The following is a 26,448-nucleotide window of genomic DNA, read 5'->3' as shown; positions in this document are numbered from 1 at the left end:
CAAGGGAAACTCTGCCTTGTGGTGAAGAGGAATCTTCAGAGGCTAAGGGAGACAACCCCTACACAAAACAGCAAGCTTGGAGGCTCAGGTGGCAGCCCTACCACCAAACTCTGGTTGCTGCGGACTAATAACTCGCACAGCCTTAAATATAGATTATTAAAGAAACCGAAGTGAAACACAACCAGGAAGTTACCTCCAAGATGTATGAATATAACTGCTAAAGCTATTTGTTCTCAGCTACGTCAAACCATCTTTCCATCCTGGGAATCGGAGAAGCTAGCTGTCCAAACTTCCAAAAAGCTGAGAGCAAAAAATGGCTGGCTGAGGGAAGTCAGATCACTGAAGAGAGAGAAAAAACCAAAGATGACCCAAAAAGAACAGCCAGGCTTTGTGAAGAGAGCAGGTATATCTAGGAGGGAATGAAGGAAAAACTTGGTAGAAAAAGATCTTAAGAGGTCGACGGTAATTAGGAACTAATGTTTAGAGGCTCCATGAAGAAAACAAGAAGAGGGAAGTCGGATATCCGTTTTTCCTTCACTTTTGTTCGCTGCAAGAAAAGCATATGAAGAAATTCCAGTACGTGCTGCAAGCAACGTTCATAAAAGAGAGAACAATGCTATGAGGATAGCAATCATTAATAATGTAATATTTATGAAAGTATACAGTTGAGCTATTGTGAAAAGTGCATGCTACAGTTGTACGACTAACCCAATAATTGCAATAGTATATCTACAACAAAAAATATCAATTTAAATACAAAAGCTTAAATTATATTTATTTTACAATACTTGCCCGTATGAAGGTCACTGTGCTATTTAAACTCAGTCTTCCTTCTTGTCCAGGCCTAATTTTATTTTTTCCCCAAAATTTCTGTTTCATTTCTTTATCGAGGTTTAAGGTCTCCATTTTCATGCCATGTTCAGCTTGTAAACATTCCATTTTCATCTTATGCTCACTTTCTAAACATTCCAACCTTCTTTTATAAAACTCTTCATGTCAAGTACACTGTCCTGTCTTCTTTCCCTTCAGCGACCTTGACTTTGTGACTTCAATAGCTGTTTTTGAGGTGGAAGCAAGAGCAGTGTGCAGATCTTGTAGGCCAATTGATTTGGAATCAGGAACCTGAAACAAAAGAAGCAAAGATGTGTAGGCCTATTGCTTGCCGACAAATGTAATGTATGTTAAAGGGACTAATGTAAGTTTTCTTCATTTCTTCAACACAGATACTTTCTACAACCTCAGTATGGGCTGGTATATCTTCCAACAGTATGAAATGTTCCCTCTCCTGCGCTGCAATAGCTTGTGACTCATGTGAGGCAGTGACTGAAATAAACTCACTGCCGCCGTGCAACTCTGAAACAAAACAGCAAGGGACACACCTTAACAGGAACTTTCTTTGAAATGTAACAGCAAAATTATTTCGGTTTAAAAGGCAGGCGATACAATTATTTAGGTCTCTATAAGATAGCATCTTACACAGTAAAATGCAGCTCACCTGACATAACCTCGGGATGAAAACTGGCATCATCGTATGGATTGGCTAGGGGAAAAAATTGCGCCTGCAGGGCAGCTATCAATTTCTATACCATCTCATCCACGGTTTGTTTATTAAAATAACCACCTCCCGTCTTGTTCAGTTGAATCTTAAAAAAAATGCATTAGGCTGATATTTGGGTTGTTTTTTATAACAAAATAATATTTCCATAATATATTTTATAACTTACCTTATCATGGGCAAATGCTTTCTTCATTCTCTTTTATATTCTCGTAGCACAACTTTAATGTTTGCCAAGACCGATTGGGCTGATGTATGTTACAAGAATTGAAATCTGTAGCAACATTTTTCCACGCATCCTGCTTTTGCGCGGATGTTATCACATCCGTCATTTTTGACTCTGTAATGTCTTTATACTTCTCCAAAACAATTTCAAGTAGGAAATCCTTTATCCTCCTTGGAAAAATTAGGAGAACGGTCCTTTTTCTGCTTAATTTCAGACATTATTTTTCTTCTTTTCACCACAGCACACGTGAATACAAAGGAAAACAGTCTCAAAATGTGCGCGGCGACCAGCGATACTCAGCTGTTTCTGCGCTGTTACCAAGCGCTCACATATGAACTGGGATCAAAATTGAACTTCGATTAGTTGATCTTAGATCTGTGTTATACGTCAGCGGTCTGATCTTATATCATTTTCCGAACTTAGATCAAAACTGATCTGCAGCCAGTGATGTTTATACAACAGTTTATAAGTGGTTTCAAAATTTTCGGACTGGCCATATGGGCACAAGTGACGCTGAACGTTCTGGACGGCCTGTGGAGGTTACGAATCCAGAAATCATTGATCAAATCCATGATATGGTGATGGATGACAAAGAGTTAAGGTGCGTGAGATTGCTATTGCTGTGGGCATCTCGACTGAACATTTTGCATAAATGTTTGGACATGAGAAAGCTATCCGCAAGATGGGTGCCGCGATTGCTCACGCTTGACCACAAACAGAATCCTGTGACAAGGATGGTTTGCTGCTGTTCCAGAAGAATCCGGAGGACTTTCGGCGTTGTTTCGTCACTTTGGATGAGACATGGATACATTACTATACTCCTGAGACCAAACAACAGTCTAAACAATGGGTTACCAAGGGGGAACCTGCACCAAAAATGGCGAGACCGTTCCTTCGGCGGGAAAGATTATGGCGACTGTCTTTCGGGATTCGCAGGGGATAATTCTCATTGACTATCTGGAAAAGGGTAAAACTATTACAGGTGCATATTATTCATCGTTATTGGACCGTTTGAAAACCGAGCTGCAAGAAAAACGCCCACGATTGGCCTACAAGAAAGTCCTTTTCCATCACAACGCACCAACACTCACCTCAGCAGTTGTGGTCCCAAAATTAATGGAAGTAGAATTCCAACTCGTTTCACATCTGCCCTATTCTCCAGACTTTCCTCCCTCGGACTACTATTTGTTCCCCAATTTGAAGAAATGGCTGGCAGGACAAAGATTTTATTCAAACAACACTAATGGATATTTTGCAGACTTGGACAAATCCTATTTTTCAGAAGGGATCAACAAACTAGAACATCGTTGGACGAAGTGTATAAGCCTAAAAGGAGACTATGTCGAAAAATAAGGAAGGTTTACCCCAAACAAGCCTAAAAGGAGACTCTGTCGAAAAATAAGAAAGGTTTACCCCAAACACATAAGTAGTTATTTTTGCACTGACTTTTCAAATGCCCCTCGTATGCATGGAAATGAAACAAAGCAGTTGTTGAAGCAAGTGTGCTCAAGATGGATCCCTAACCACAGATAAGTGGAATCCGCTTCTTTTATTTTTTTAAGGATGAGATGGTAGTGTGTGCTCCAAATTATTTCTGCCATTTTTAAATTTTTTTAACTATTCCCGAAGGTCACAGACAGATAAGTGTTTGTGATTCCTCCTCTTAGTTATCCTCATTTTCTGCCTAAAGAATGGCATGTTCTTCCAAACGTGAGTCACCTGTTCTCAGAAACATGAATCCCACTACATATCTTGAAGAAAAGCTGTTTGTTTCTTTCCTTGTACTTTTTTTTTTACATCTGGCTGTCCTATTTGATAAGATCAATACAATCCATCTAGATTTTTTAAAAGCATTGTACAGTCGCTCCGAAAAGGAATGAGTGTACTCCTGATGTCAATAATAATAATGTTATTGTTTTTTTTAAGTCCCAGTAACCACTTTGATGGTTTTCGGAGCCGAGGAATTCTTACGTGACAGTAAAGAGACTAACGTGGCAGCCCCGCTCCGTCAGTTGAAGGTTGCCTGCATGAAGAGACTTAACATGCTTAAGTTTCTCAGCGGCACCTCGTGGGGGGCTGACCGTGCGGTACTACTACGATATTACACGGCGGCGGTCCTCTCCCGAAGAGACTATGGACGTGCGGCTTATGGTTCGGCATCGAAATCTACGCTGAGCCTTTTAGACAGTATTCACCATAGTGGAGTAAGGCTGGCAACGGGAGCTTTCCGTACTAGCCCCATTCCCAGCTTACTCGCTGAAGCGGGAGTTCCACCTTTACGGATAAGGAGGCAGCAGTTACTTCTCACGTACGCTGCCAAAATTTGTAAAATGCCGCTACATCCAAGCTATCAATGCATCTATCGTACCCAATACTAGTGATTTCGAAACCGATCCTCCTGTAGTGCACACTGTAACTACAATACGACTGTAAACTTGATAGTATATCATTGGCAGTTATTCTCATATAAAAATGCTTGAGCCAATACATTTTGTCAAAAGCCTGGAAAAGTAGTGCATGGTCAACTATGAACCCCTTAATACCATTAATGAAACTGAAAACCGAATGTCAGTATCTTAAATTGTTCACGGCTCATTTGAAGTGGTCGTCTTAGCTGAATAACCCTGCATAATTTGTGAATGACTGTAGATAGGATGTACACCTACTTGGATACTAGAGGCGTGCGTTATTCGAACTTGAGACGGGGAAGATGTGCTTTGCTGCGTATGCAACCCCCATTGCACATGGGTGGAACGTGTAATCTAAAAAGCCCGACTTTGCTCCAATTCTTTCAGCAGGGGCGATCGGTAACACTCTCAAGACCGATTCTCGTGTGCTGCGAGCTGTGCGACACGACGTTCCAGTAACTACGAGTGTAAGGTTGATAGTTATCATCAGCAGTTATCATATGGAAACGTGTGTGACGATAAATTTTGTCAAAAGCATAGGAAATCAATGCATGTTGAACTGCGAGCTTCTTATTACCATTAATGAAATTGAAGACAATGCCAGTATCTTAAACTGTTCACGAGTTATTTCAGTTGGACTTTTTAGCTGAATAACCGGTATAATTTGTTAATAACTGTTATTAGGATGTAAACCTACCTGGATGCCTCACAATCGTTGTCGGCAGGGTAGCTTCTTGTGATTCAGACCGGGCCAGAGGTGTTCTCTGTGACTATTCCTCTTCATTTATATTATGTGTTTCTAAGTGTTGGATCATCCCAGAAGTATTTCTGCCGACGTATTTTACTTCTTTGGAATAAACAACACAGCGAGCTGTGCTATGTGGCATCTCTTCAAAATAACCGACATCCGCAACTTACATTGCATTTCGGACATCGTCTACAAGTTGTCGCGTACAACTGGACACAATTACACATTGCACTGTCATTTTTTTAATGACATTAATTCTGGGCATCGACCTAAAGATATTTTTTGCCGCTACTTGTACCACGTGATATGAACCTGCGTTTAATTGGAATGGATGAAATGTAAAGTGCTGAATGTGAGGAAAGGAGTTAAGGACGACACCAACACCCAGTCCCCAGGCCAGGGATATTACATATTTACAATCAAAAACCCTGATCCAGCCGGGAATCGAACCTGGGGCCGTCGGGTGACAGGCGGACGCGTTGCCCCCTACACCGCAGGGCCGGACTGCACTGTCATATACCGAAGTACCTAATTATTATTATTAACAAATACGTCGCAAATGGGAAATATCCCGGTGGCAATAATCACTTCCAGTAGTGTAATAATAACCAGCATAGTGATGTAGGCAAATTTTCCTTCATAAACAGGACCATAAGGGATTGGAATAAATTACCTTCAGCAGTCTTTGATAGCTTCTCCTCCAGTATCAAACCGTTTAAGATGATTAGTAGAAGTCATCTCCATACAGGCCATGAAGGCCCTTGGAGGGGTGGAAGGTAAAGGTTTCCACTATCCGTAACCTCGGCACTTGATGGGGTTGAGTGGTTAGCTCTACACCCGCCCGCCTTTGTCCCCAGGAATTAACCTGGTACTCAGTTTTGGTGTAGGCTGAGTGAACCTCAGGGCCATGTGCATCTCCGGAAGTGGAAATCTCGGTTCTTAAATTTTACAACTTCCTGATGGGGATTCGAACCCACGTCCTTCCAGGTGAACCGAGCACGCCTTTACCGCCTTGGCCAGGCAGCCCCAAAGATGATGATCAGTGCTAGTGTAAAATGAAAAGTAAAAGCTGTAAACGATGGTCACTGAATTTGTGATTTTCTGCTGGATTTAGTATGTTAAACTAGTAGTATTTCTTCTAACATCTTCTCTCCATGGAACTGCTTGTTGTACTCTTTTTGTAGTTGTTGGGTAGTTATGTTTCAACTTTAATATCACTTGTAGTGTTAAGCTAGTAGGAAGTTCAACCTATAGTATTGTAAGCCATAGTGTTAAATAATGGAAATACTTAAGTTGTGTGTGATTTTATGTATAATGATGCTGGATTTAGAAAGTTAAACTAGTATTTCTTGCCATATTTTCTTTCGTTGTTATAGTTGTGATGGTTTAACTTCACTTTACTATCACTTGTAATGTTAAGCTAGTAGAAAGTTCAACCTGTAGCATTGTAAGTGGTAGTGTTAAGCACTGGAAATACTGAATTTGTTTATGATGATGCTGGATTTAGAATCTTAAATTAGTAGTACAGTAGAGTCTCGCTCATCCGACCTTCGCTTATCCGACATTCCGTGTTATCCGACACTGGTAGACTTAATTGGAACTTTTGGTGGAAACTAAATTCAGGCAGACCCGGTGTAGAGGGTGCGTCCATGGGACAAGCACTGGCCTGACCGCTGGCGGTAGAACAGTTTTTTTTCTCTCAAGGACAGGTGCAGTGAGTCTTCAGTCATTGTTCATTGTAGTATTGATTGGGTGCGGATGTTATAATTTTCATATCCTCTGTGAGTATAGCGAGTATATGGAAGAAACTGATTGTTTCTCTGGAAGACATGTTGAGTGCATTTAAGTCACTGGGCAAAAATTCTTCAAAATGTTGCTTCAGATTATGGTGTTGGATGTGTTACAGTGGGAGAATGGAAAAAAACAGAGGGAAGAATTTCAAAAGTGGTGATCTACCAGAGCAGAGAAAAACATTGAAAAAATGTGAATACGAAAATGTAAGTGAAGCACTATTTCTTTGGTTATCTCAACACCGGGGAATGGGCCTGCCAATATCTGGCCCCATTCTGCAGGAAAAGGCTGTGTATTTCCAGAAGAAGTTTAATTAAGGGGACCCTAATTTTCCTGCCAATGCTGGGTGGCTTGATCGGGGGAAAAACTGCACGGCATTATGCAGCATAATATCTGTGGAGAAAAGTTTCTTTTCGTAAGACATCTGGAATGTTTTCGTTCAATACTGCATGTACTGTACAATTGAATTTACAATTAAATAAATAGAGTACCGTAAAACATGTCATTGTTTTAGTACTAGAGTATAGCCTTCCTCTTTGTTTCAGTTCATTTTCAGAGTTATTCTGTATTATCCGACATTTTCGGTGATCCGACGTACTCCAGGTCCCGTTTAGGTCGGATAATCGAGACTGTACTGTACTTCTTGTAATATTTCCTGTCCATGGAATTGCTTGTTGTACTCTTGTTGTTGGGTAATTATGCTAACTTTACATATGACGCGAATACTCGATAACATTGTAATAAATTATTTCCTTCGTCACCAAAATATCGGTAAACACAAGCAGTGATCATAATGTGATACTGAACGTGGGGTCTGAAAATGTACACCTATCTGTCGAAAGAATTGGATTACACATTCCACTCCTTTGTAATGGTGGTTGCATATGCAGCAAGGCGCATCTTACCTCGTCTTGAGTTCGAATAATGCACGCCTCTGGTATCCAGGTACGTGTACCTACAGAAGCCGTCAAGTTCTCTACTTAAACCACTCATTCGTGTACCTACCAGTGCATACAATGTCAGAATGCGCATCATTTTTAATTATGTTATACTGCGTCAAAATAGACCTTGGTAGAAATGAACACCCTACTTGCTTGTTGACACGTATTTACGAAATGGAAATCCCGTGGTTGGCTATTCGCATACTCAGCACACACAACATTCAGCTCCGAGTACCTGTAGGCCTACGACACGCTGCTCGCCGCACAATGCGGGGACAACGCTCTGGAGAAATCTCGAAATTTCTCGCGAGAAATAGTGTCTGCGCTAGTCTTGAGAAATCTCGAGACCTAGTCTCAGGCTGCCCATCCCTACCCAATACCACCAGAGGTGCCAAGACCGGCCGAATGCCACACGGCCGGTTGGATTTCGGATTGATAGCTTGTGTCATGATTTGAATATCAATATCGGTGGTTGTCTTGAACAAACTCTTAGCGAGGTACCTCTGTAGTTGGTTCTGCGACCGGATATACGTGTAGATCTGCTCCGTGGACCCAAGGTGAACACGGATTCCTCCGTTTATCGGAGGTATTTCCAGGACTTCGTTCACCAATATCCGGCTGCGAGACTGATCTTCACGGATGGTTCTAAAATCGGAAATAATGTTGGTTGCTCTTTCGTCATTGATGATATGAGCACGAAGATCTCTCTTCCTCAAGCATGTAGCGTGTATACTGCAGAGCTTTACGCCATCTTAGAGGCTCTGCAGTTTGCACTGCGTGATGAAAGAAGCCACTTTCTTATGTGTATTAAGCTCTCTGCAGTCTATTGAAACCTGTTTCTTGCAACCCCCACTGGTACAGCAGATACATGACCTTCTAGCCAGGTTAATGGATGCTGGCATCAGAATCACTTTCGCGTGGCTACCAAACCACGTTGGGATTGCGGGAAACGAACTTGCGGATGAAGCTGCAAAGGAAGTTGTACTTTTGCCTCCAAGACCAGTCAATGTACCTACTAAGGATATTTGTTCTCAGCTACGTCGAACCATCTTGGCGTCCTGGGAATCGGAGTGGGTAGATATCCGAAATCCCAACAAGCTGAGAGCAATTAAGAATACAACTACCGTGTGTCGGTCCTCTTTCCGACCTTTACGGAGAGAGGCCATAGTACTGTGCAGGCTGAGGATAGGTCATTTATGATTCACGCACTCTTATCTTCTGAAGAGGGAAGACCCCCCCCCCCAGTGTGTTCTTGTGGTGCCGGCTTCACCGTGGCCCACATCCTCACAGAGTGCACCGATCTCTCTGGCCTAAGACGGAGCCTCGGCCTGCAGGAAACACTCGAACGCATACTAGCTGATGATGCGACTACTGCTGATCTCATCATCCGCTTTATGTGCGACAGTGGACTTGTCAAGAGTACAGTGGAACCTCGATTATCCGTTCCCCGAAAATACGTGTTCCCGGAATATGCGTTCAAATTACGTGGTCCCGCGAGCATCGTAATTAAATCACGTTGTAAAAGTCCCGCATTATCCGTTCCTCGAAGAAACGCTTTCCCGGATCAACCGTCCAGAAATTCCAGTCCCATCAATGCTAAATCCTCGATCAATCGTTTTTTAATAACTGTATCTCACGAAAGGACGGCTATGGCATATTTATGGATCTTGGCGTTAACGCCCTGTCACTGCGATAATTAAAGCAAGTACTGTACCGGTACTAGAAAAGCGATCGGCGGTGAACTTGCATAAGAGACCATCTTAGCATCGCATTCGGGTGGTATTGTTTAGAGAATCTCGGAAAATCATAAAGCAGAGGGTGCCCACAACAATTGCAAGGAGACACGGCGCATTTCGACAGCTCTGCTTGAAGACGGAACGAGTTTCGTCATATGTTCACACTTATAAAACGTCCATATTATGTCCAAGGTTAGATGTTTATATTTTTACATTTTTTTCGATCATACTGCCGAAGAGTTTTTCGGCACTTTGCTCAGGGCACTGCAGAGTAACTGGGCTTTCAGGCACGAATCAAAACTGCTCCTCCTCAACACAAATTCAGTACCTTTTGATATTATCGTACATGATATGTTAGCGAGACCAAAACAGATGTTGCACCCCACATTAAAAAAAAAAAGCAATGGGAGGTCTTGGGATTGCCTATTACTGTTTAGGTCCTGATGTAAGACTGGGAAGTTACGTTTTCGTGTTAACATACCAAAAACTGCAGTCGTTTTATTTGCGCACGTTACATTTTAAATGGTTGGTATCATTTCAAACTCGTACTGACATGTGCAGCGAGCGCGCTTTCCAGATGACCTCAAGGTCACGAATAACCGTAATTTCTGAAGTTTTTACATTTCTTTTATGTTTCCAATTTGATTGGATTTGTGACGCGCAGAATTGAATATAATGCATTCGAGAACTTTTAAGAATCGATACTTACATTCGAAACCATGTTTTCGAGTACAACATAACCTTTAAAAGTCGATGTAGGCCTAATTTGCGCAGTACGAGATTTCCAGAAACTGACTACGAACAGTATACCGGAGACCAAATTACAATGAAAGATTAAGAAATGAACGGATTTCGCCATCATTTTGGGTGCTTTTGTATCTAATGTGCTTTATTTTATTAGATGAGAGAATTAAAAACTACTTGTGGTCGATTGTCGTTTGGCTTGGCGTTATTAGATTTTTCGAAGTTTGGCTAGCCTAATCAAAGTTGCTGAACTGAAAGAAGTTTTCACGGGAAACTGACGAAGATTCCCCTGTAAAATTGAATATAAAGTACTGAGATTTTGAACTCGCGTACCGGTAATTAATGCGGTTTCGCGGTCTAACATGCCCGCCTCTCATCCAGAGGGCCCGGGTTCGATTGCGACCAGGTCAGGCAATTTTACCTGGATATAAGTCTGGTTCCAGGTCCACTCAGCCTACGTGAATACCTTTAATTGTGGAGCTATCTAATGGTGAGATGGCGACCCCGATCTACAGAGCCAGGAATATTTGCCGAGAGGATTCGTGGCACTGACCATGCGCACCTCGTAATCTGCAGGCCTTCGGGCTGAGCAGCTGTCGCTTGGCAGGCAAAGTCCCACTGGGGCTGTAGTTTGGTTTGGTTTAGGAGTTTTTGTAAGATTATAATTATACATATTCAATTTTTGTGATGTTTAGCCAAATTGTTGATGGTTTTCATTCATTCCCGGATTTTCCGTTTTCCCGTGTTGTACGTTTTATTTTCATGGTCCCTCGAAAAACGGAGAATCGAGGTTTCACTGTATATAAATTACAAATGTACTTTTACTCAGGGAACATACGTTCCCTTTTGATACGCTAGTAATCTTTTCGGCGTAATTCTATAATTGTATTTTGTTTCATTTTGTACTGCGTTTCAAAATTCCTTCGTTGAATAAATAATTTTGTTTTATATTTTAAATTTTTTTCCACTAATTTGTTCAGAGAGGATGATTACCTCGTACTTCCTCTTAAAACAAAAATCACCACCACCACCTGACAGTAAATCTACAGACACAAGGCTGACGTATTTGACCACCTTCAAATACCACCGGACTGAGCTGGGATCGAACCTGCCAAGTTGCGGTCACAAGGTTATTGCCTCAGTTGTCTGACCCACGCAGCCCGGCTCTTGATGTCAAGGTATCTTGATACAGTATTCTGTTTTGGAGCGACTGTACATTGACTCTCCGGCTCCTGAGTCCATGATCATAACATACAGTAACCACTGTACGTACACGCGCATAGACCAGCAATCGGCAATGGAGACATGACTTCATATATTATTTTACTACGTAATTTTATGTTGTGTAAAATGATTTAACTTTTGACTGTTCCAAAATAAGAGGAATGCTATTCAAATTCAACAGTCACAAACTTTATTATCCATTCCATTGTTGGTGAATAATGTACTGTAATATTCCCTCTGAGTACAGTATGCTGGTCATTTCTACTTCAGAATGATGCCCACAACTTATTTTGTAGCGTGTAACATCTCAGAGTACCATACGTAGATCTTCCGTATCGTTCTGTCAAGGTTAAATATTTTCACCACAGCCTAATGCATCGTAAATATTTCACAATGCACAGGGAATCAGAAACCAGCCTAGCAGTCCGTCATAGTCCACCTCTGCTATTAGTAGACAAGTAGGCTACATTCTGTACTGTAGTGCAAAGTAAAGAAATGTGAGAGTGACTGATAAAGTTGAATATTTATTTACCTTTCTAACAGCCGAGGAATTTTGAGATCGAAATTTGCAGTAAAAAGAAAACTTGTGGTTTTAACCATACAAAATAAAGTTAATATAATCGAACGGTTAAACAAAGGTGAACTAGTCTCTAATTTAGCATCATAGTTTGATGTGGGTGTGTTACAACAGTGCGGGACCTAATGAAGAATAAAGACAATGTTGCAGTCTGTGGAGAGTTCTGACAGTTTGCATGGACTCTCCGAAGAAAAAACAATGAAAGCATCATCTTTAATAGAACTGGATGCTGCGTTACGTGGTTTCAGCAAAAGGGGCGAAGTCGTCCTGTGATAACAAGACAGGACAAATTTTTCACAAAAAGATAGGGCTCTCAGGGTCCTCACCAGCGTTCAGTGGTTGGCTACAGAGATTTAAAGACAGATATGGCATTCGAGAATAAAACATCGAAGGAGAAAAACTAGGTGGTGACAGCAGTGCAGCAGAAAACTTTAAATACGAGTTTAAGCGCATAATTGAGAGATCCTGGGTTATAAATTTCATTTTCGGTTCCATATTGAACTGAGATCACAAATATAATTAGTTATTTAATCCACCTATTCAATACTATACATTATTTGCAGTGCCTATGCTTATATCATAATGCGATGCTAGGTACTAGTTTCGACCTCAATTATGTCATCATCCGCCTAAAATAATTACACTTTACTATTGAATGTCCTGGAACATTACCCTCTTATGAAGTAATAAAAATTAATAGAGTAAACATTCGTTATAAAATGTGGTTGAATACATGAATGTAAAATAGATTGTGATGCCGATTAGATAAAAAGTCAATGAAAATGTCGCTAAGTTTAAAGTACAAAATATTGTCTATGAATCTGTAAATTCAAATGTACGTTACGTCAATTGTATGATGATATTGGGATATTACATAAATATTAAGTATTGTGCAAAGATAAAAGCATTGAAATTTCATGGCATTCTGATTACAATGTCCAGGTTGTTCTGGTGAGTTCTGTGGCTATTACACTTTGTTATAAAATTGTGGATCAATTGTACATTACATCAATTTTATGATGTTAGGATGTTACATAGGCATTGAGTATTGCGCAAATATAAAAGAAAAATAAACTTTCATAACGTTCTGATTATGATGTCCATACTGTTTCTATAGTCCTCTCCGTGTAAGGACGTACCCTAAGGGTGCAACCTTACCCTTTCTCCCCTGTAATATTAAGATATTGATTTATAGTTACTTTTCTTGCTATTGGGTCTTTTTCAGTGTTGGTAACCATACAGTTTAGGGACCCTACTTGCCGATACGACGTCTTACATTTATCGTTAATCTGGCACGTTGGCAACGTTCAATCACTGCTCTAGCGTGAAGTGCGTGTTGCCACCGCATCGCCGTTAAAGTCACTAGTGATACATTTGCGAGAATATTTAAAGCATATTTTCTTTTTCTGTGGGATTGTAAATCTATTTGGCTAATACCAGGTAAGTAGGATTGTGGCATGTTCGGATAATGCATTTAATAACATAGTTTGTGTGAAATGATGAAAGTGCTCAAATACGTCAGTCTCATGTCTAGATCTACATGAAATAACTCTTGCGGGACGAAATTTTGGCAGTAGAACTTATAACATTATTATTTTCAAATCCGCAGTGAACTTGAAAGCTGACCTAAATTCTGTTCACGGAGCTTGGCACATTAGTATTCCTATATGTTTCCTGATAAGCTTGAAGATATAACCAGCCTGCAGGCTGAAAATATGCCCAATAATCTCTCTCCTTACTGGTTACCGGTATTGAAGAGAGAAGGAAATATTCGCGCAAAAGAAAGGGAAGTCATTGGATGTCTGGAACTTTCGAAAATCACACTGCAAAGACTTCTTAAATAAATTGCATCGTTTAACACGCCCCTCTTTTCAAGAATATGGTTATAGTACACCTACTGTATATCAAAATAAAGACAGATAATTTAAGTGAGCAAGTGTGTTTATTTCCTTAATTCCTCATTGAGGAGATATTCATAATTATCTTGATTTATTTCATCTTATCTTTTATCATTTACTAGGGTAGGGAAACATTCATTATCGGTGTTTACATTGAGGTTAGTTTGTTATGGTTATGTCTGATGATTGTAATATGTAACCAGGCAGGTTGGCAGCAGTGATCAGCCATTACAAAAAAGAGAAAAGAAGAGCATCGGGCGGCGATATTTACTTTCTGGGGTATTTCCTTACGTGGCAATTACTATAGTGGGTTCTATGACTTAATTGCACATTCCTATCAATGATTGAAAGTTTTAATTTTGTACATCACTGGCGCAGAGGGTATGTAAAACTTGCTTAGAATTCAATATTACTCAGTTTGAGTTGAGGTAAAATATATGTAGACTGTATATAAACTACTACTTGAATAATACTGCTTATGGTGGGAGGTGGAAATCCCAGTCAAAGATGGAATCAAATGGAACCTTGTATGGCGCTGTGATGGACTTGGCTGGTTATGTGCAATTAATGTCTAATTTTCCTTTCAAGAATGATGTGCTAAAACATGCACAGGTTGCTGAACTTGATGCCATTGAAGAAGCACAGTTATTTTCTGTGAATTTCTTTTTGGATATGTTTCCTGTTATTCTGTGTAAAGAACATGAAACGAGAGATGATGCTGTGAATGAACTCCAAAACCAATTTGCAGTTCTTCAGATAGATGACTTATGTAATGTTGTAAATAACCAAGCTGCAAATGATACAAAATCTAGCAATTCCAAGCTTCAGTTGTTAATGTTGGCAGAGTGGTTAGGGGTGTGCACTTGTGAGCTTACATTAGGGAGATAATGGGTATGAACCCCACTGTAGGCAGCCTTAAAGATGGTTTTCCGTGGTTTCCCCTTTTCACACCAGGCAAGTGCTGTGCCTTAATTAAGACCTTGGCCACTTCCTTCCCACTCCTAGCCCTTTCCTGTACCATTGTTACTATATGACCTATCTGTTTAGGTGTGATGCAAAGCAACTTGTAAATAAGTAAAAAAAAAATACAAAATGTTAATGTTGGTTGATACAAGTTCTGGCAAATAAAGAGAACATTTCAGAATTACTTGGCTATATAATTACAAGAGAATATCCAGTTTTTCATTATTGCCCTGAAAATATCTTGTAGAGATTTCGTACTTGGCAGGTCTTCTTCCAGTACTAGGCATACAGATTCATAATCCTTGGTTTCAAAGCCTTCTCACTAGTGTATATTCCTTTACAAACACCTTAAATTTCCATTAGTTTGGAAAGGTCGGTCAGTTGATCTTTTGTAACTAACAGCTGTTTAGTCTTTCCATCATCTGTGGTCGGGGACGACCAGTGATAGAATACTCAAGATCATTCGCCCATTTATTTCTCATCAGGATTGTTTTTTCTTTTATCTGGCAATCGCCAAGTTTACTGGAAGTTCGTGAATCCGCAAGATTTTGTTGAAGCAAAAAGTTAAAAAGCTTGGAATTGGATGCCGCTCTTGATATAGTAGTTAGTCATGGGACGTATAGTTTGATGGGGAATCCAAAGTACAGTGACATATTGTTGAATCATACATTGATCATTTCTTGTTATTTACCGCATAACCTCACCGATTACCAAGGCATACGTGCTGACAGAAAGGTTTATATGATAAAAGTGGTAATTCTGAGGAACAACCCACAAGAATCGTGTTGTCTTATGCTATTAGGAATGTGTAAGTATATTAGGAATTTTATAAGTATGGTGAAATAGACAGGGTTTGGATGGAGAAGGTTAGAATTTACACTGAATAACATGCATATAGCTTTATTATAGACTGTTATGCCTTTTAGCATTCTGTCTGGAAACCTCTCTGATCTAACCAAATTCCTCCACGGTCCTTACTCGCCTTGTTTATTTCCTCCCCTTTTAAAAGCTGTCTAACCATATCTCCCTTCTGCTACTCTTACACTCCATGATCGAGTCAGTTATTCATTCTGGTAACGTATCCTCCATCTATCTAACGGGACTCCACCACTGAAGCCGGATTATATGCACAGCTTTATATACAAAGTTAATTCTTAACTTTGCATTTACAGGGGTGCCAACCTTCAGAGAAGGCTGTTCGTAGTGTAGCAAAACACAAGTGACAGTGTGAAAAGAGGTGAGGTAGAGCCAAAACATTCATCTACATGCAAAACCCATCAAAATGTAATGAGACTGAGTAGGATGTTGCAACAGAAAGTTCATAATCGTGTCATTGATTTTACAACCAACTAACTGTTACTGTGTCTGTTCGAGATCCCAAGGTGTTGGCATTTTTCCCGGTAGGAATTCTTTCACTTCAGAGAAGTTTCATGTTAACAAGGATGAATATCCTAAACTATGCAGGAATTGCGATGGGAGAAGATAAGTGCCTACCTGAGGTAAAGATATCTCTCAGAACAAAGATTTCAAGGTGCTTACTATTGAAGTTATACATAGTCAAATGACCACCAAAATTTGCAGTTAGTAAGATAACAAGAGTAGTTTTATCTGTTCGTACTGGTGGCAATGTGCGATTCATCCCAAATGCATTGCGGACTTTGTAAGTCGCAAGAACTATCCTAATATGACCAGGGAGAACTGTGTCGTAAGTCCAGTGGAGAATTTGGCTTCTAATTATTTTAATTTCTTCTTAGTACACAGAATTCAGGAACATAAGCGAGAAGACACTAACTTTCCAACATGCAGAATTTGAAAGTCTACTAACCTGAATTTGCAAGTAGCAGGTTCAATTATCTTGCAAGGTCGTGAAGTAAACATCTCCATTATGCTCCTATGGAACAAATGAAAAATACAAATATCTGTGAAAAAGTTCAAGCATGATACTGACACCAGCTGTCTAAAAATGAATTTGTGAACATTAAGTAAGAGATGTTGATATACAAACCTCGTTGTGGTCTGTGTTGTGTAGAGCTACTCAAGCAAGAAAACAAGCAAGCTCATAGTACTGCCAGATAATATTGCTATGACAAGATAATGAAATCATGGAAACAAATTTTCCTCTGGCTGCAGCGATGCTCCAGGGTGCTAGGAATTTTTTTAGAAAACAGTGTCTAGTACGTACATTTCTGATATTGTAAAATGGACATTCAAGTAAAATAACACTTGAAATATTGTTTTATTTCTGATTTACTCTATGTACAGAAGAATGAGTTTTGGCCTCTGTAGAAGTTCTTGCTGTGTGTTCTGGCAGTTGTATGTTAAGGGTAGCTGAAAATACAGCAGCTCTTTTCGTTGAAAGTTCTCCACCTGGTAACATGCGGCAGTCCATGGATGTGAGAAATCTCCTGTGGCAATAGGGTATATATTATTTTTCTCTCTTTAATATATACATTTTTGTTAAATGGCAGCAATATATATGTTTTCAAACATTGAATTACAGGTTTTTGAAAGAATCGCCCAGTTATTGCTTTATTTTCCAGAAAATTCTGTATGATCTACTGTACAAGGATTTGTAACCTATGCTCTAACCTGTGTGGTGACTCCTTGATCACATGGAATATCCTTTTAAGTTTGTGGAGTTTTTTTATATATTTTAAATTCTATTGAGTAATTGAGGAATGCTATGGTATCGCAGGAGCCACTCAAGGTCGAGAAGGATGTCTTACCGTGGTCGCTACAGATCTCGCAGCCGCTCCCGCACACCTAGGAGATATCGCTCCAGGTATTCTCATTCTCGATCACGCTCATACAGCCCTCGAGGCAAATACTACGGCTACAGTGATCGCCGGAAGGAGTTCTATCGGAGTCATTCTCGGAGTCCTATGTCTTCTCGCAGGCGGCATGTTGGCAGCAGGGTGAGTATATTTATATTTCTCTGAAATTCAATACTAACTGCAGTAGTTCTTATGTAATATGGGAGAATAATTTTGACCAAATAAAAGGGAAAGATTTCCTGCTACAGCTGTTACAGAAGGTTATAATAGTTTGAGGGGAAAAAAGAATTTCAGTTTACTCGTATAATGGTCATTTAGAAGGATGGACTGGTATCTTTTTATAGAAATTGAAGTTGTACAGGGTGTCTTCTCATTTCAGTGGTATTAGCTGAGTAATTTATCTTAAACTTTAATCATCTTTGCCATTGGTGCTCATGTGACTCGTCATGTGTAATTCTTATCTGCTATGCAGATTGAAGAGAACAAAATATGCTCAGTGTCTAACAGTTTGATCTTTTTTTTTTTTAAATCCTTATTCTTGTCCATTAATTTTGCTTTTGCAGGGTGTTTTTTTTTTCCTGCAGATATGTGTGTATTGTACAATTTTAAATGGACATGAAGGTGAAGTGTGATGTTATTCTGGACTTTCATTCCGGCATTAAAATAATTAAAATCAATTATATTCTTAAAGGGTGTTGATGTATCATCAGTTTTAGTGTATTTTTGGCTTTCATGAGAACGACACTTCAGTTTCTATCCAGGAGGAGAGTAGTAGGAACATCTTTAATATTTGTGTACATTTGTTGGCAGAATCTGATTAGATGCATTGTTATAAGTAATTTTTTGAGTCTTATTTTGGTCAATATTGTGCATTTTTATATCCTTTGCAGCCGATAAGGGATATTTTGGAAAGCAATTTTATTAAACTTCTGCTACAGTGAATTTCCTATCGCATGTAACCCGTTGAGACTGTGTTCTTGCTAAGTTTGTCAGCACATCGTGAAACTGAAGTGTCCGAATATTTTGTAATCATCTTGGATAATGTACTTGCTATTGTACACTTTATATATGCTTAGTGCAATGTTCAGATTTTTCACACATCATTAAAAAAATTGTGTGCATAAATTGTATGCTCACCATCTTATTTATTTTGTGCAGAGGATTCTGGATGTGTTGCCCTCGTAGATTTTATAAGCTACTTTGTTAAGATACAAGTAGGGATGGGTCGATATCAGTTTTTCTCGGTACTCTATACCGATACACAATATTTTTCACGATACCCGATACTTCGATACTCGCCAGTCATTTCTACTTCTAGTTTCAGTACAAAAATATAATATTGGGAGGACTGTGTAATGCCAATAAAATTAATTAGCTGTACTTATTTGATGAGACAAAATCAGTGTACTTATTTTTAAATTGTACATTACTCATTTAAAAGTAAAATGAGCTTTTGAAACGGTCCACTTTTATACCTTCTTATTAAAAATACTAGCATTGTCATTGTCACTCTTTCGGGGTCAAGTCTGCTTCTTTTTCTGTATCATTACAGGTCCTGCTGTGCTAAATAGTCTTTCAGAGAAGACTGTTGCAGGTGGAATACACAAATATTTAGTGGTTGCAAGTGTCAGTATTACAAGACTATCCCTACATAGGTATCCGAAAATCTGAAGGAAAAAAAATTTTACCTGATCATTTTTGTATGCTGGACATTGCTCTTGGTTAGCAAGGTCCACCAGTCAGTCTTTAGCACAGCTGAGAACACTGGAGCTGCGAAAAACTCGTCCTATTAAGTATGGATCCAACAGCATTGCAGTGGAACATATTTCATTTTCTTGCAGTGGATTTATACCTCATGTTCATTTCATCCAGCAAAGACCGTCAGACAGTCACAATTCCTGATCTACTGTCTGGCGGGCTTTCCAGTTCAGAAAAAATATTCACAATGGGTATCTCTTTGGACACTGACACAATGAAGGTAATTTCTGGATTGTTAAAAAATTAGAGATGCACTTCCTGGAAAATTCAACTCAACATGTAATTAGTCAGGTTCTTGCTTAACTTGCAGTGAGGTAATTAGATGTTTGGGTTTGCACTGAATAAGCAGGAATTGAGGGGTCTTCCTGACCGTATCTCCCTCTTCGTCTCTACTGTTTGCGTGGTCATTGTGATCAATTTAAAATTTTCTACTTGCAGCAATAATATTTTGTGATTTTAAAATAAAATAAAAGTGGCAGAATTACCACCAAAGTATCGTGAGTATCGAGGTAATCGAAAGTATAGAGGACCCATCCCTAGATAGAATTAAACCAGTACAGTGAATTCTACTTTTTCAGTATCTACTCACTGCTGTTATAAAGGTGCTTTTTATATGGGCTCAATTCTTGGCTTTCATTTAGTACAGGAAGTATTTCTGTAGGGATGCTTGATGTTGACTGGTGACCAGAGGTTTGTGTAGTTGGTATTTTTAGGGAAGATTCTAGTTGGTGCAAAATTATAGTACAAAGTCCCTTATTATTGCAGTATTTAAATGCTTATTAACTGTGTGTGCAAGTTGATTATTAAAGATTTTCCATCTATTCAACCTGGTTACAAATTTAACATTTTGTTGCCAAACTTACAGTATTCCCAACATGTTGTAGTCTCTTTATGGTTCGAGGAGCTGTGAGTTACAAATACATTGTAGATATTTTTATTAATTTGTATGGTAAAATGGCTGTGAAGTAGTGCTGTTCATAGCTAGAGTAACAGTATTTCTAAAGCAAATCAGCATTATATTATTCTAGTTATTTTTATTAACCTCTTGTCCATTATCTCTTGAAAGTAGTACCAATATAATGGTCCATTACTGGACATTATAAATTTTCCAGCTAAGTCATTCTTCCATGATTCCACCTTAGCACACCAGGGCGAAACACAGGCAACCAAGAATGAGTTAGCTGGAAAATTTATAGTGCCCAATAACGGACCATTATATTGGTATTATAAATTTACTCATTCAGGACAAGTATTTCATGTTCCCTATGGGAATCAACATTTATATCATCTTGAAAGTACCGTATTTCACGGCATAATCGTCGCACTTTATATACCAAAATTTTCGAAAAAAAATTGTAGGGTGCGACCATTATACGATGAATATTTAATACCAGTATTTGTATTACTCAAAAAATGTATTTATAACTACATTGTATTTGATACAAATTTAAGATGCACGTAATACTCACGTTTATACATCAAAATAATTAAAATAGTCTAAAACAAAATTCATAATTTTTCGCAACAATTCGGCGAACGTTTTTCCAACCTGAAAATAAAAAGGAACGTATTAAGTTAATTTGTCATTAATTTGAGTATTAAAGTTAAAATATTACACTTGTAAAAAATTATCGCTTTGTTGTGAAATGCGGACTTACCGGTACGCAATTTATTCCAAATCTTCGGTGTCGCTATCGCGGGTTTCGCTATCTGATGCGCCGTCCTCGCCTCTGTTAATACCAGTATCAGATTCTTCGTCTCCCTGCCACACTGCGTCATCTTCGGAACCGTCTAGTGCATTCGAAATCCCAGTCCTTTTGAAGCTCTTGGAGACTAGTTCAGGTGGTATAAGATCTCAACTCTTCTTCACCCACGAGCATAACAAGTCCAAGGGTGGACGCCTGATATTTCCGGCGGGCGTCAATTGCTGATCGCCGCTCATCATCCACTCGTAAAATCGACGTAAGTGGTCTTTAAAGGGTTTATTAACACATACATCTAGTGGCTGCAAAGCAGATGTTAGGCCACCAGGAATGACTATCTGTCGTGTCTTATTTGTAGTGAGAATTTGCTTCACTTCGTTCACGAGGTGACCTCGGAAACTATCTAAAACAAGCAGAGCTGGTTGTTTTAGTAGTGCACCAGGTCTTCTATTCCACACAGTTTTAACCCAGTCCAGCATGAGTTCTACGTCCATCCAACCCTTTGGTTGCACTCGTACATGAATTCCAGGGGGAAACTGTATATTCTTAGGCATCGTTTTCCTCTTGAAAATGATGTAAGGCGGCAACTTTCTCCCGTCAATTGTAATGGCTAGCATTGCCGTGCATCGCAACTTCTCACTACCACTGGTTTTCATTAATACACTCCATGATCCTTTTAGCGCAATAGTGCTGTTGCGAGGCATATCAAAAAAGATTGGAGTCTGATCGGCATTACCGATTTGAGAAAGCAAGTATGAAGTTTCCTTGCGCAAACGTATGACAAATCGGTGAAAATTTACAATCTTGTCCGTGTAATCAGCAGGCAACTTTTGGCTTAGTGTTCTCCTTCGGACTGACAGATTGTGTCGTCGCATGAAGCCCTTAATCCACCCACGAGTCGCCTTAAACTGAGTTACCGGTATGTTGTGTTTGCGCGCTACCCCCTGTCCCTTAATTTGTAACATTTCATATGATACACTGCAGCCATTGTTACGTATTTCACTGACGTACCTAAACACTTCTTCGTCAATTATAGGTAACTTCCCTGTTTTAGGACCTCTAAACGCGCGTCTAGAAGGGTTTGTGCTTTTTAGCTTGTTTTTTACTTTCCGCCAGTCACGCACCAACTTTTCACTCTCAGAAAATTTTCTTTCTGCAGCTCTGTTCCCGTGCTGTTCAGCGAAGGCAATTACGCTTAGCTTGAAGCCCGCAGAATAGTTTCTATATTTACCCATAATCGCTTATAAATGCTTCACACGTTAATGTTTTGCGATATAAATGACTTTCCGTAATTGTTCACTATTAAAACAAATTATTTCTGCAAACACCCAGAACACAAATTAAAAACTTAAATTCTCACGCACACATGTCTACAGTAATCACGTAAATCTGAAACAAATAAATGCATCTGTGATCTGTCCATTCCAGAGCAGCCAATACTGTTAGGCAGCAAGGAAGCATGCAACAATTTATCAGTTTAGCTCGTTGGTTGCAACACACTACTGCGCTTGCGCAAAGCTCGCCAACCGGAGCTCTAGCTAGCGCGGTGTAGATCTACTGTATAGTTGACTGTATTCCGAGACGTCAGTAACAAACATTCATTTTTTTCAATTTCTTTTAAACATACGGTAATTAGGTTAATATTTCTTCCCAGTTATTGATGATTTTACATTACATTACTGACGAGTTTATAAAATAAAACTTTAATAGCATTGGATAATAATTATCTTGACTGCTTGGATAAAAGTTTTCATCCCGTGCCCGGACACTTATGACGTAGTAAGATAAGAGTCTAGCGATGACAACTGAGACATCGTAAATAATTCGGCTGAATAATTCCGTGGAAATCTGCGTTATCGTCTTGGATTTCACTTCGTGCGCAATAACACAGGAGCCGGCCCCATGGTGTAGGGGTAGCGTGCTTGCCTCTTACACGGAGGCCTCGGGTTCAATTCACGGCCGGGTCAGGGAATTTTACCTGTATCTGAGGGCTGGTTCGAGGTCCATTCAACCTACCTAGCCGGTATTTCCTGGCGACGTTGCCGATAAGCGATAACTTACAGCCTTACGTATTTCAAATGGGAACTCATAATATGTAGGGGGTGAATAAATAGTACACTGTTTCGCGACCACGTTGTCAAACTGCCGATAGCCTCCCGGTAAGCATAATATGTAGGTGGTGAGTAAATAGTACACTGTCTCGCGACCACGTTGTCAAACTGCCGATAGTCTACCGGTAAGCCATGCGTCGTACATATACCGGTATTATTTATTTATACGTTGTGCAACATGTCTCAAACGTGACTGTGTTGCCAAATTGCCCATAAACCATACACGTATTTAAATTGCGCATTCATGTGCAACTTACGTTGCAGTTCCATTTACCTTTTAACCAGATTAGTGAACAAAATTTGGACGTGCGACGATTATGTAATTAAAGGTTTAAAGTCCGATTTTTGTATTGAAAATAAAGGATGCGACGATTACGCGGTGGCGACGATTATGCCGTGAAATACGGTGAATTTAAGCTCCATTTTAACCATTTTCAAGACCATCTCCGCAGCTGGCGGGAAGCTCTCTAGAACAGGGCCTCTTAGGGCGCATGCATCAGTGCATTGTGCAGCGCAAGGTGCAAAAGATGACTTCGCTAGGTTGACTGGAGTCCAGACACCCACTCCTCGATTTTGAGCAGTAGCGCTGTCTTTCTCTTTCCCTACTCCTGTCTCACTTGCTCCTCAGTGTTCCACGAGCCAAGCATAGCAGACTCGTCCTGAGAAAAAAATGCTGGTCCAAGCTCAGTCGGATTGATGCACAGTGCACAGAATCTCTGCGCCACAGTTTGCACATGTGAGATTTTAGGCATTTGAGAAGCTCTGCTGTAGAAGAATAAAAGTTAAAGAGGGAAGTCTATTTGTAACCTTTGTTGAGCATTAATGTGGTGACAAGTAATTCAGACAGTATGGTACAGTCCTTGAGGAAGACCATTCAAAAGTTGTTGGGTGTAACTACAGCAATTCCAATCTTTTCAAATATCTTAGTTTTGGATTTCTAAGATCATACGAATACTGAGCAGAAGAATACAAACTGACAGTTATCAGTCTGAACCTATTACAGTGAAACCTCGCTAGTGCCTTCTTCATCATGTTTTCCCACGTGGCACGTCATAATTTCAAAGTCCCGATTTTTATCTTATTAAATCTATATAAAAATGCCTCACTTATTGCATCACGAATTTTCACCGTTACCGCTTAGTATTATCACATTATTCCTAGACGTGAAAATGTTACTGTATTTGTCATCTTTTCTGAAAGGAACTTGATTTTCAACTCGGGTAAGAGCCGTCGCCACAGTTGCATGATTAGGGTAAAAGGCCTTCCTGAACTTCAAAGGATAAGTTGCACTTTCGGGCAGCAAGACTTTAGCCTCGGGTTTTGCTTGCTGAATAGCAGCGTGAGCCTGTTTGTGCTTGCATTTCGCATTCCATTCAGAAGGTACAAATCTATTTTGAGTCAAGTGATACGAAGTGTAGCTATATAATATTATATTTCTCATCTCTGTGATACGGTAGCCTATGTCTGGGTTAGGAACATAATCGTGTGAAATGACTAGCGTGGTGCATATTTGTCTTTTGATAGCCTCGTTATGGATACGGAAAATGTGAAATTCCTTAATGATGAAGACAATTAAAATATGTCAGACCAGATGAGTTGGCCTTGCGGTTAGGAGCGCACAGCTGTAGCTTGCATCCAGGCGATAGTGGGTTTGAATCCCACTGTCGGCAGCCCTGAAGATGGTTTTCCATGGTTTCCCATTTTCACACCAGGCAAAAGCTGGCACTGTACCTTAAGGCGGCAGCCGCTTCCTATCCCATCGCCGTGTCGGTGCAACGTAAAGCAAATTGCAAAAAAAAAGTTAATTTTACCAGCTAAACATTAAATGTGTCTTGATCTTTTGCATGCTGACATAGATACTCAGTAAATTAGCAGTGCAGAAAACATACCTGCCAACTTTCCCGATTTTCAACAGTTTTCCCGGCTCCCAATTATTCTATTATTTCTCCCAGTTTTAGCTTTTTTTGTGAACTTCAATTGTTTTCAAATCCTGCCCATTTCACCTTTTTTTTACACCAGTGGCCGGTAGTCCTTCGCTCATTGGCTGCTTTCAAACAAAATATAGACTTTTATTGATGCGAGAATTCTGTTCAAATGTCGTGAAAGTGTTCTGTTTATTGAAACCCGTATATCGATTGTCAATCTCGTTCTCGTGTACGATGTTCGTGTTCGTTCACATCAGTCTAGTCGATTCTAGATACTTAAAAGAAATTTTGCTTTGCGTCGCACCAACACAAACAGGTCTTATGGTGACGATGGGATAGGAAAGGCCTAGGAGTGGGAAGGAAGTTGCCTAGGGCGCTGTGGAAATGGGAAACCACGGAAAACTATCTTCGGGGCTGCCGACAGTGGGATTCCGACCCATATCTTCCAGATGCAAGCTTACAGCTGCGCGGCCAACTTGTCCGGTGATTCTAGAGACTAGTCACTAGATATAGAGTCTTTTTTAGTAATTTAGTGACAGAATTTCAATAATAATGACTAGTAACTTTTCTAGAGATTTTAGGAGTCATTTGGAGACAATCTGTGTAATTTTAAATTATCTCAATTTAAATAAAACAAGAGTTTTGTGTGTATAATGCTCAGAATTTAAAAAGAATGGTATTTCTGTACCGTTCGTAACCACAGTAACAAGGGGAAATACAAGTTTTAATTTTTAGGTTTTTTAACCCGTTCAGTCCTGAATTATCTTCTGGCGTCGAAAAAAAAATTTGCTGCTTAGCAGACCCCTTGGCATTCTTTTAAGCCATATCAGAACAAAAAACATTTTTGTTGCCATTGCTTCAAAAAATATTTTCCTGTCCAATATATTGGACACTGGGTCTGGGAGGTTGTAAGACCATTAAATCATAGGTGACTAAAATACAGGTTTAAAAATAGTTTTTATTGCAGAATATGACTAATACAGTGTTAATATCAATGATGTGTATAAATAAATCATAAATTAATTTAGACCGACTTTCTACTTCAAAAGAAACACTCCCGAGAACAAGAGTTATTGGTGGATGGCCGTGACATACATATCTTCGGACTGTGCAGCGAACTTTATACAGATCCATGGCTTATTTCCTACAGTTATGTGTAGGCCAATCAATGCTTTTATTTCACCGGCATTGGTACTGTTGAAATTTGTTTTACCAGACTGCAGGGCATAAATATTTGCGTATTTTGAAAAATTTTCAAAATTATCATCGGCGATATACTTGATGAAGAAATCAATACGATTCTCTACAAAACCTTGAATATCACTGAAATCATGTTGGAAACTAATAAAAGAAGAAAAACATTGGC

General features: G+C 39.5%; 1 protein-coding gene across 4 annotated transcripts in view; it reads left to right on the top strand.

Moving 5' to 3' along the window:
• Nucleotides 1–26,448, top strand: part of LOC136858081 (transformer-2 protein homolog alpha) — a 159,474-nt gene that overhangs the window by 27,997 nt on the left and 105,029 nt on the right. For all 4 annotated transcript variants that reach the window (XM_067137353.2, XM_067137351.2, XM_067137352.2 and 1 more), the window contains exon 3: nt 17,507–17,726. In XM_067137353.2, coding sequence (XP_066993454.1) covers nt 17,507–17,726 — 220 coding nt within the window. The remainder of the gene's footprint in view (nt 1–17,506; nt 17,727–26,448) is intronic.

Source organism: Anabrus simplex, chromosome 1 (assembly GCF_040414725.1).
Source record: "Anabrus simplex isolate iqAnaSimp1 chromosome 1, ASM4041472v1, whole genome shotgun sequence".
In the NCBI taxonomy this organism is placed as follows: Eukaryota; Metazoa; Arthropoda; class Insecta; order Orthoptera; family Tettigoniidae; genus Anabrus; species Anabrus simplex.
Note: the sequence above shows the minus strand (reverse complement) of the source record. Positions and strands in the feature narration are given on the sequence as shown.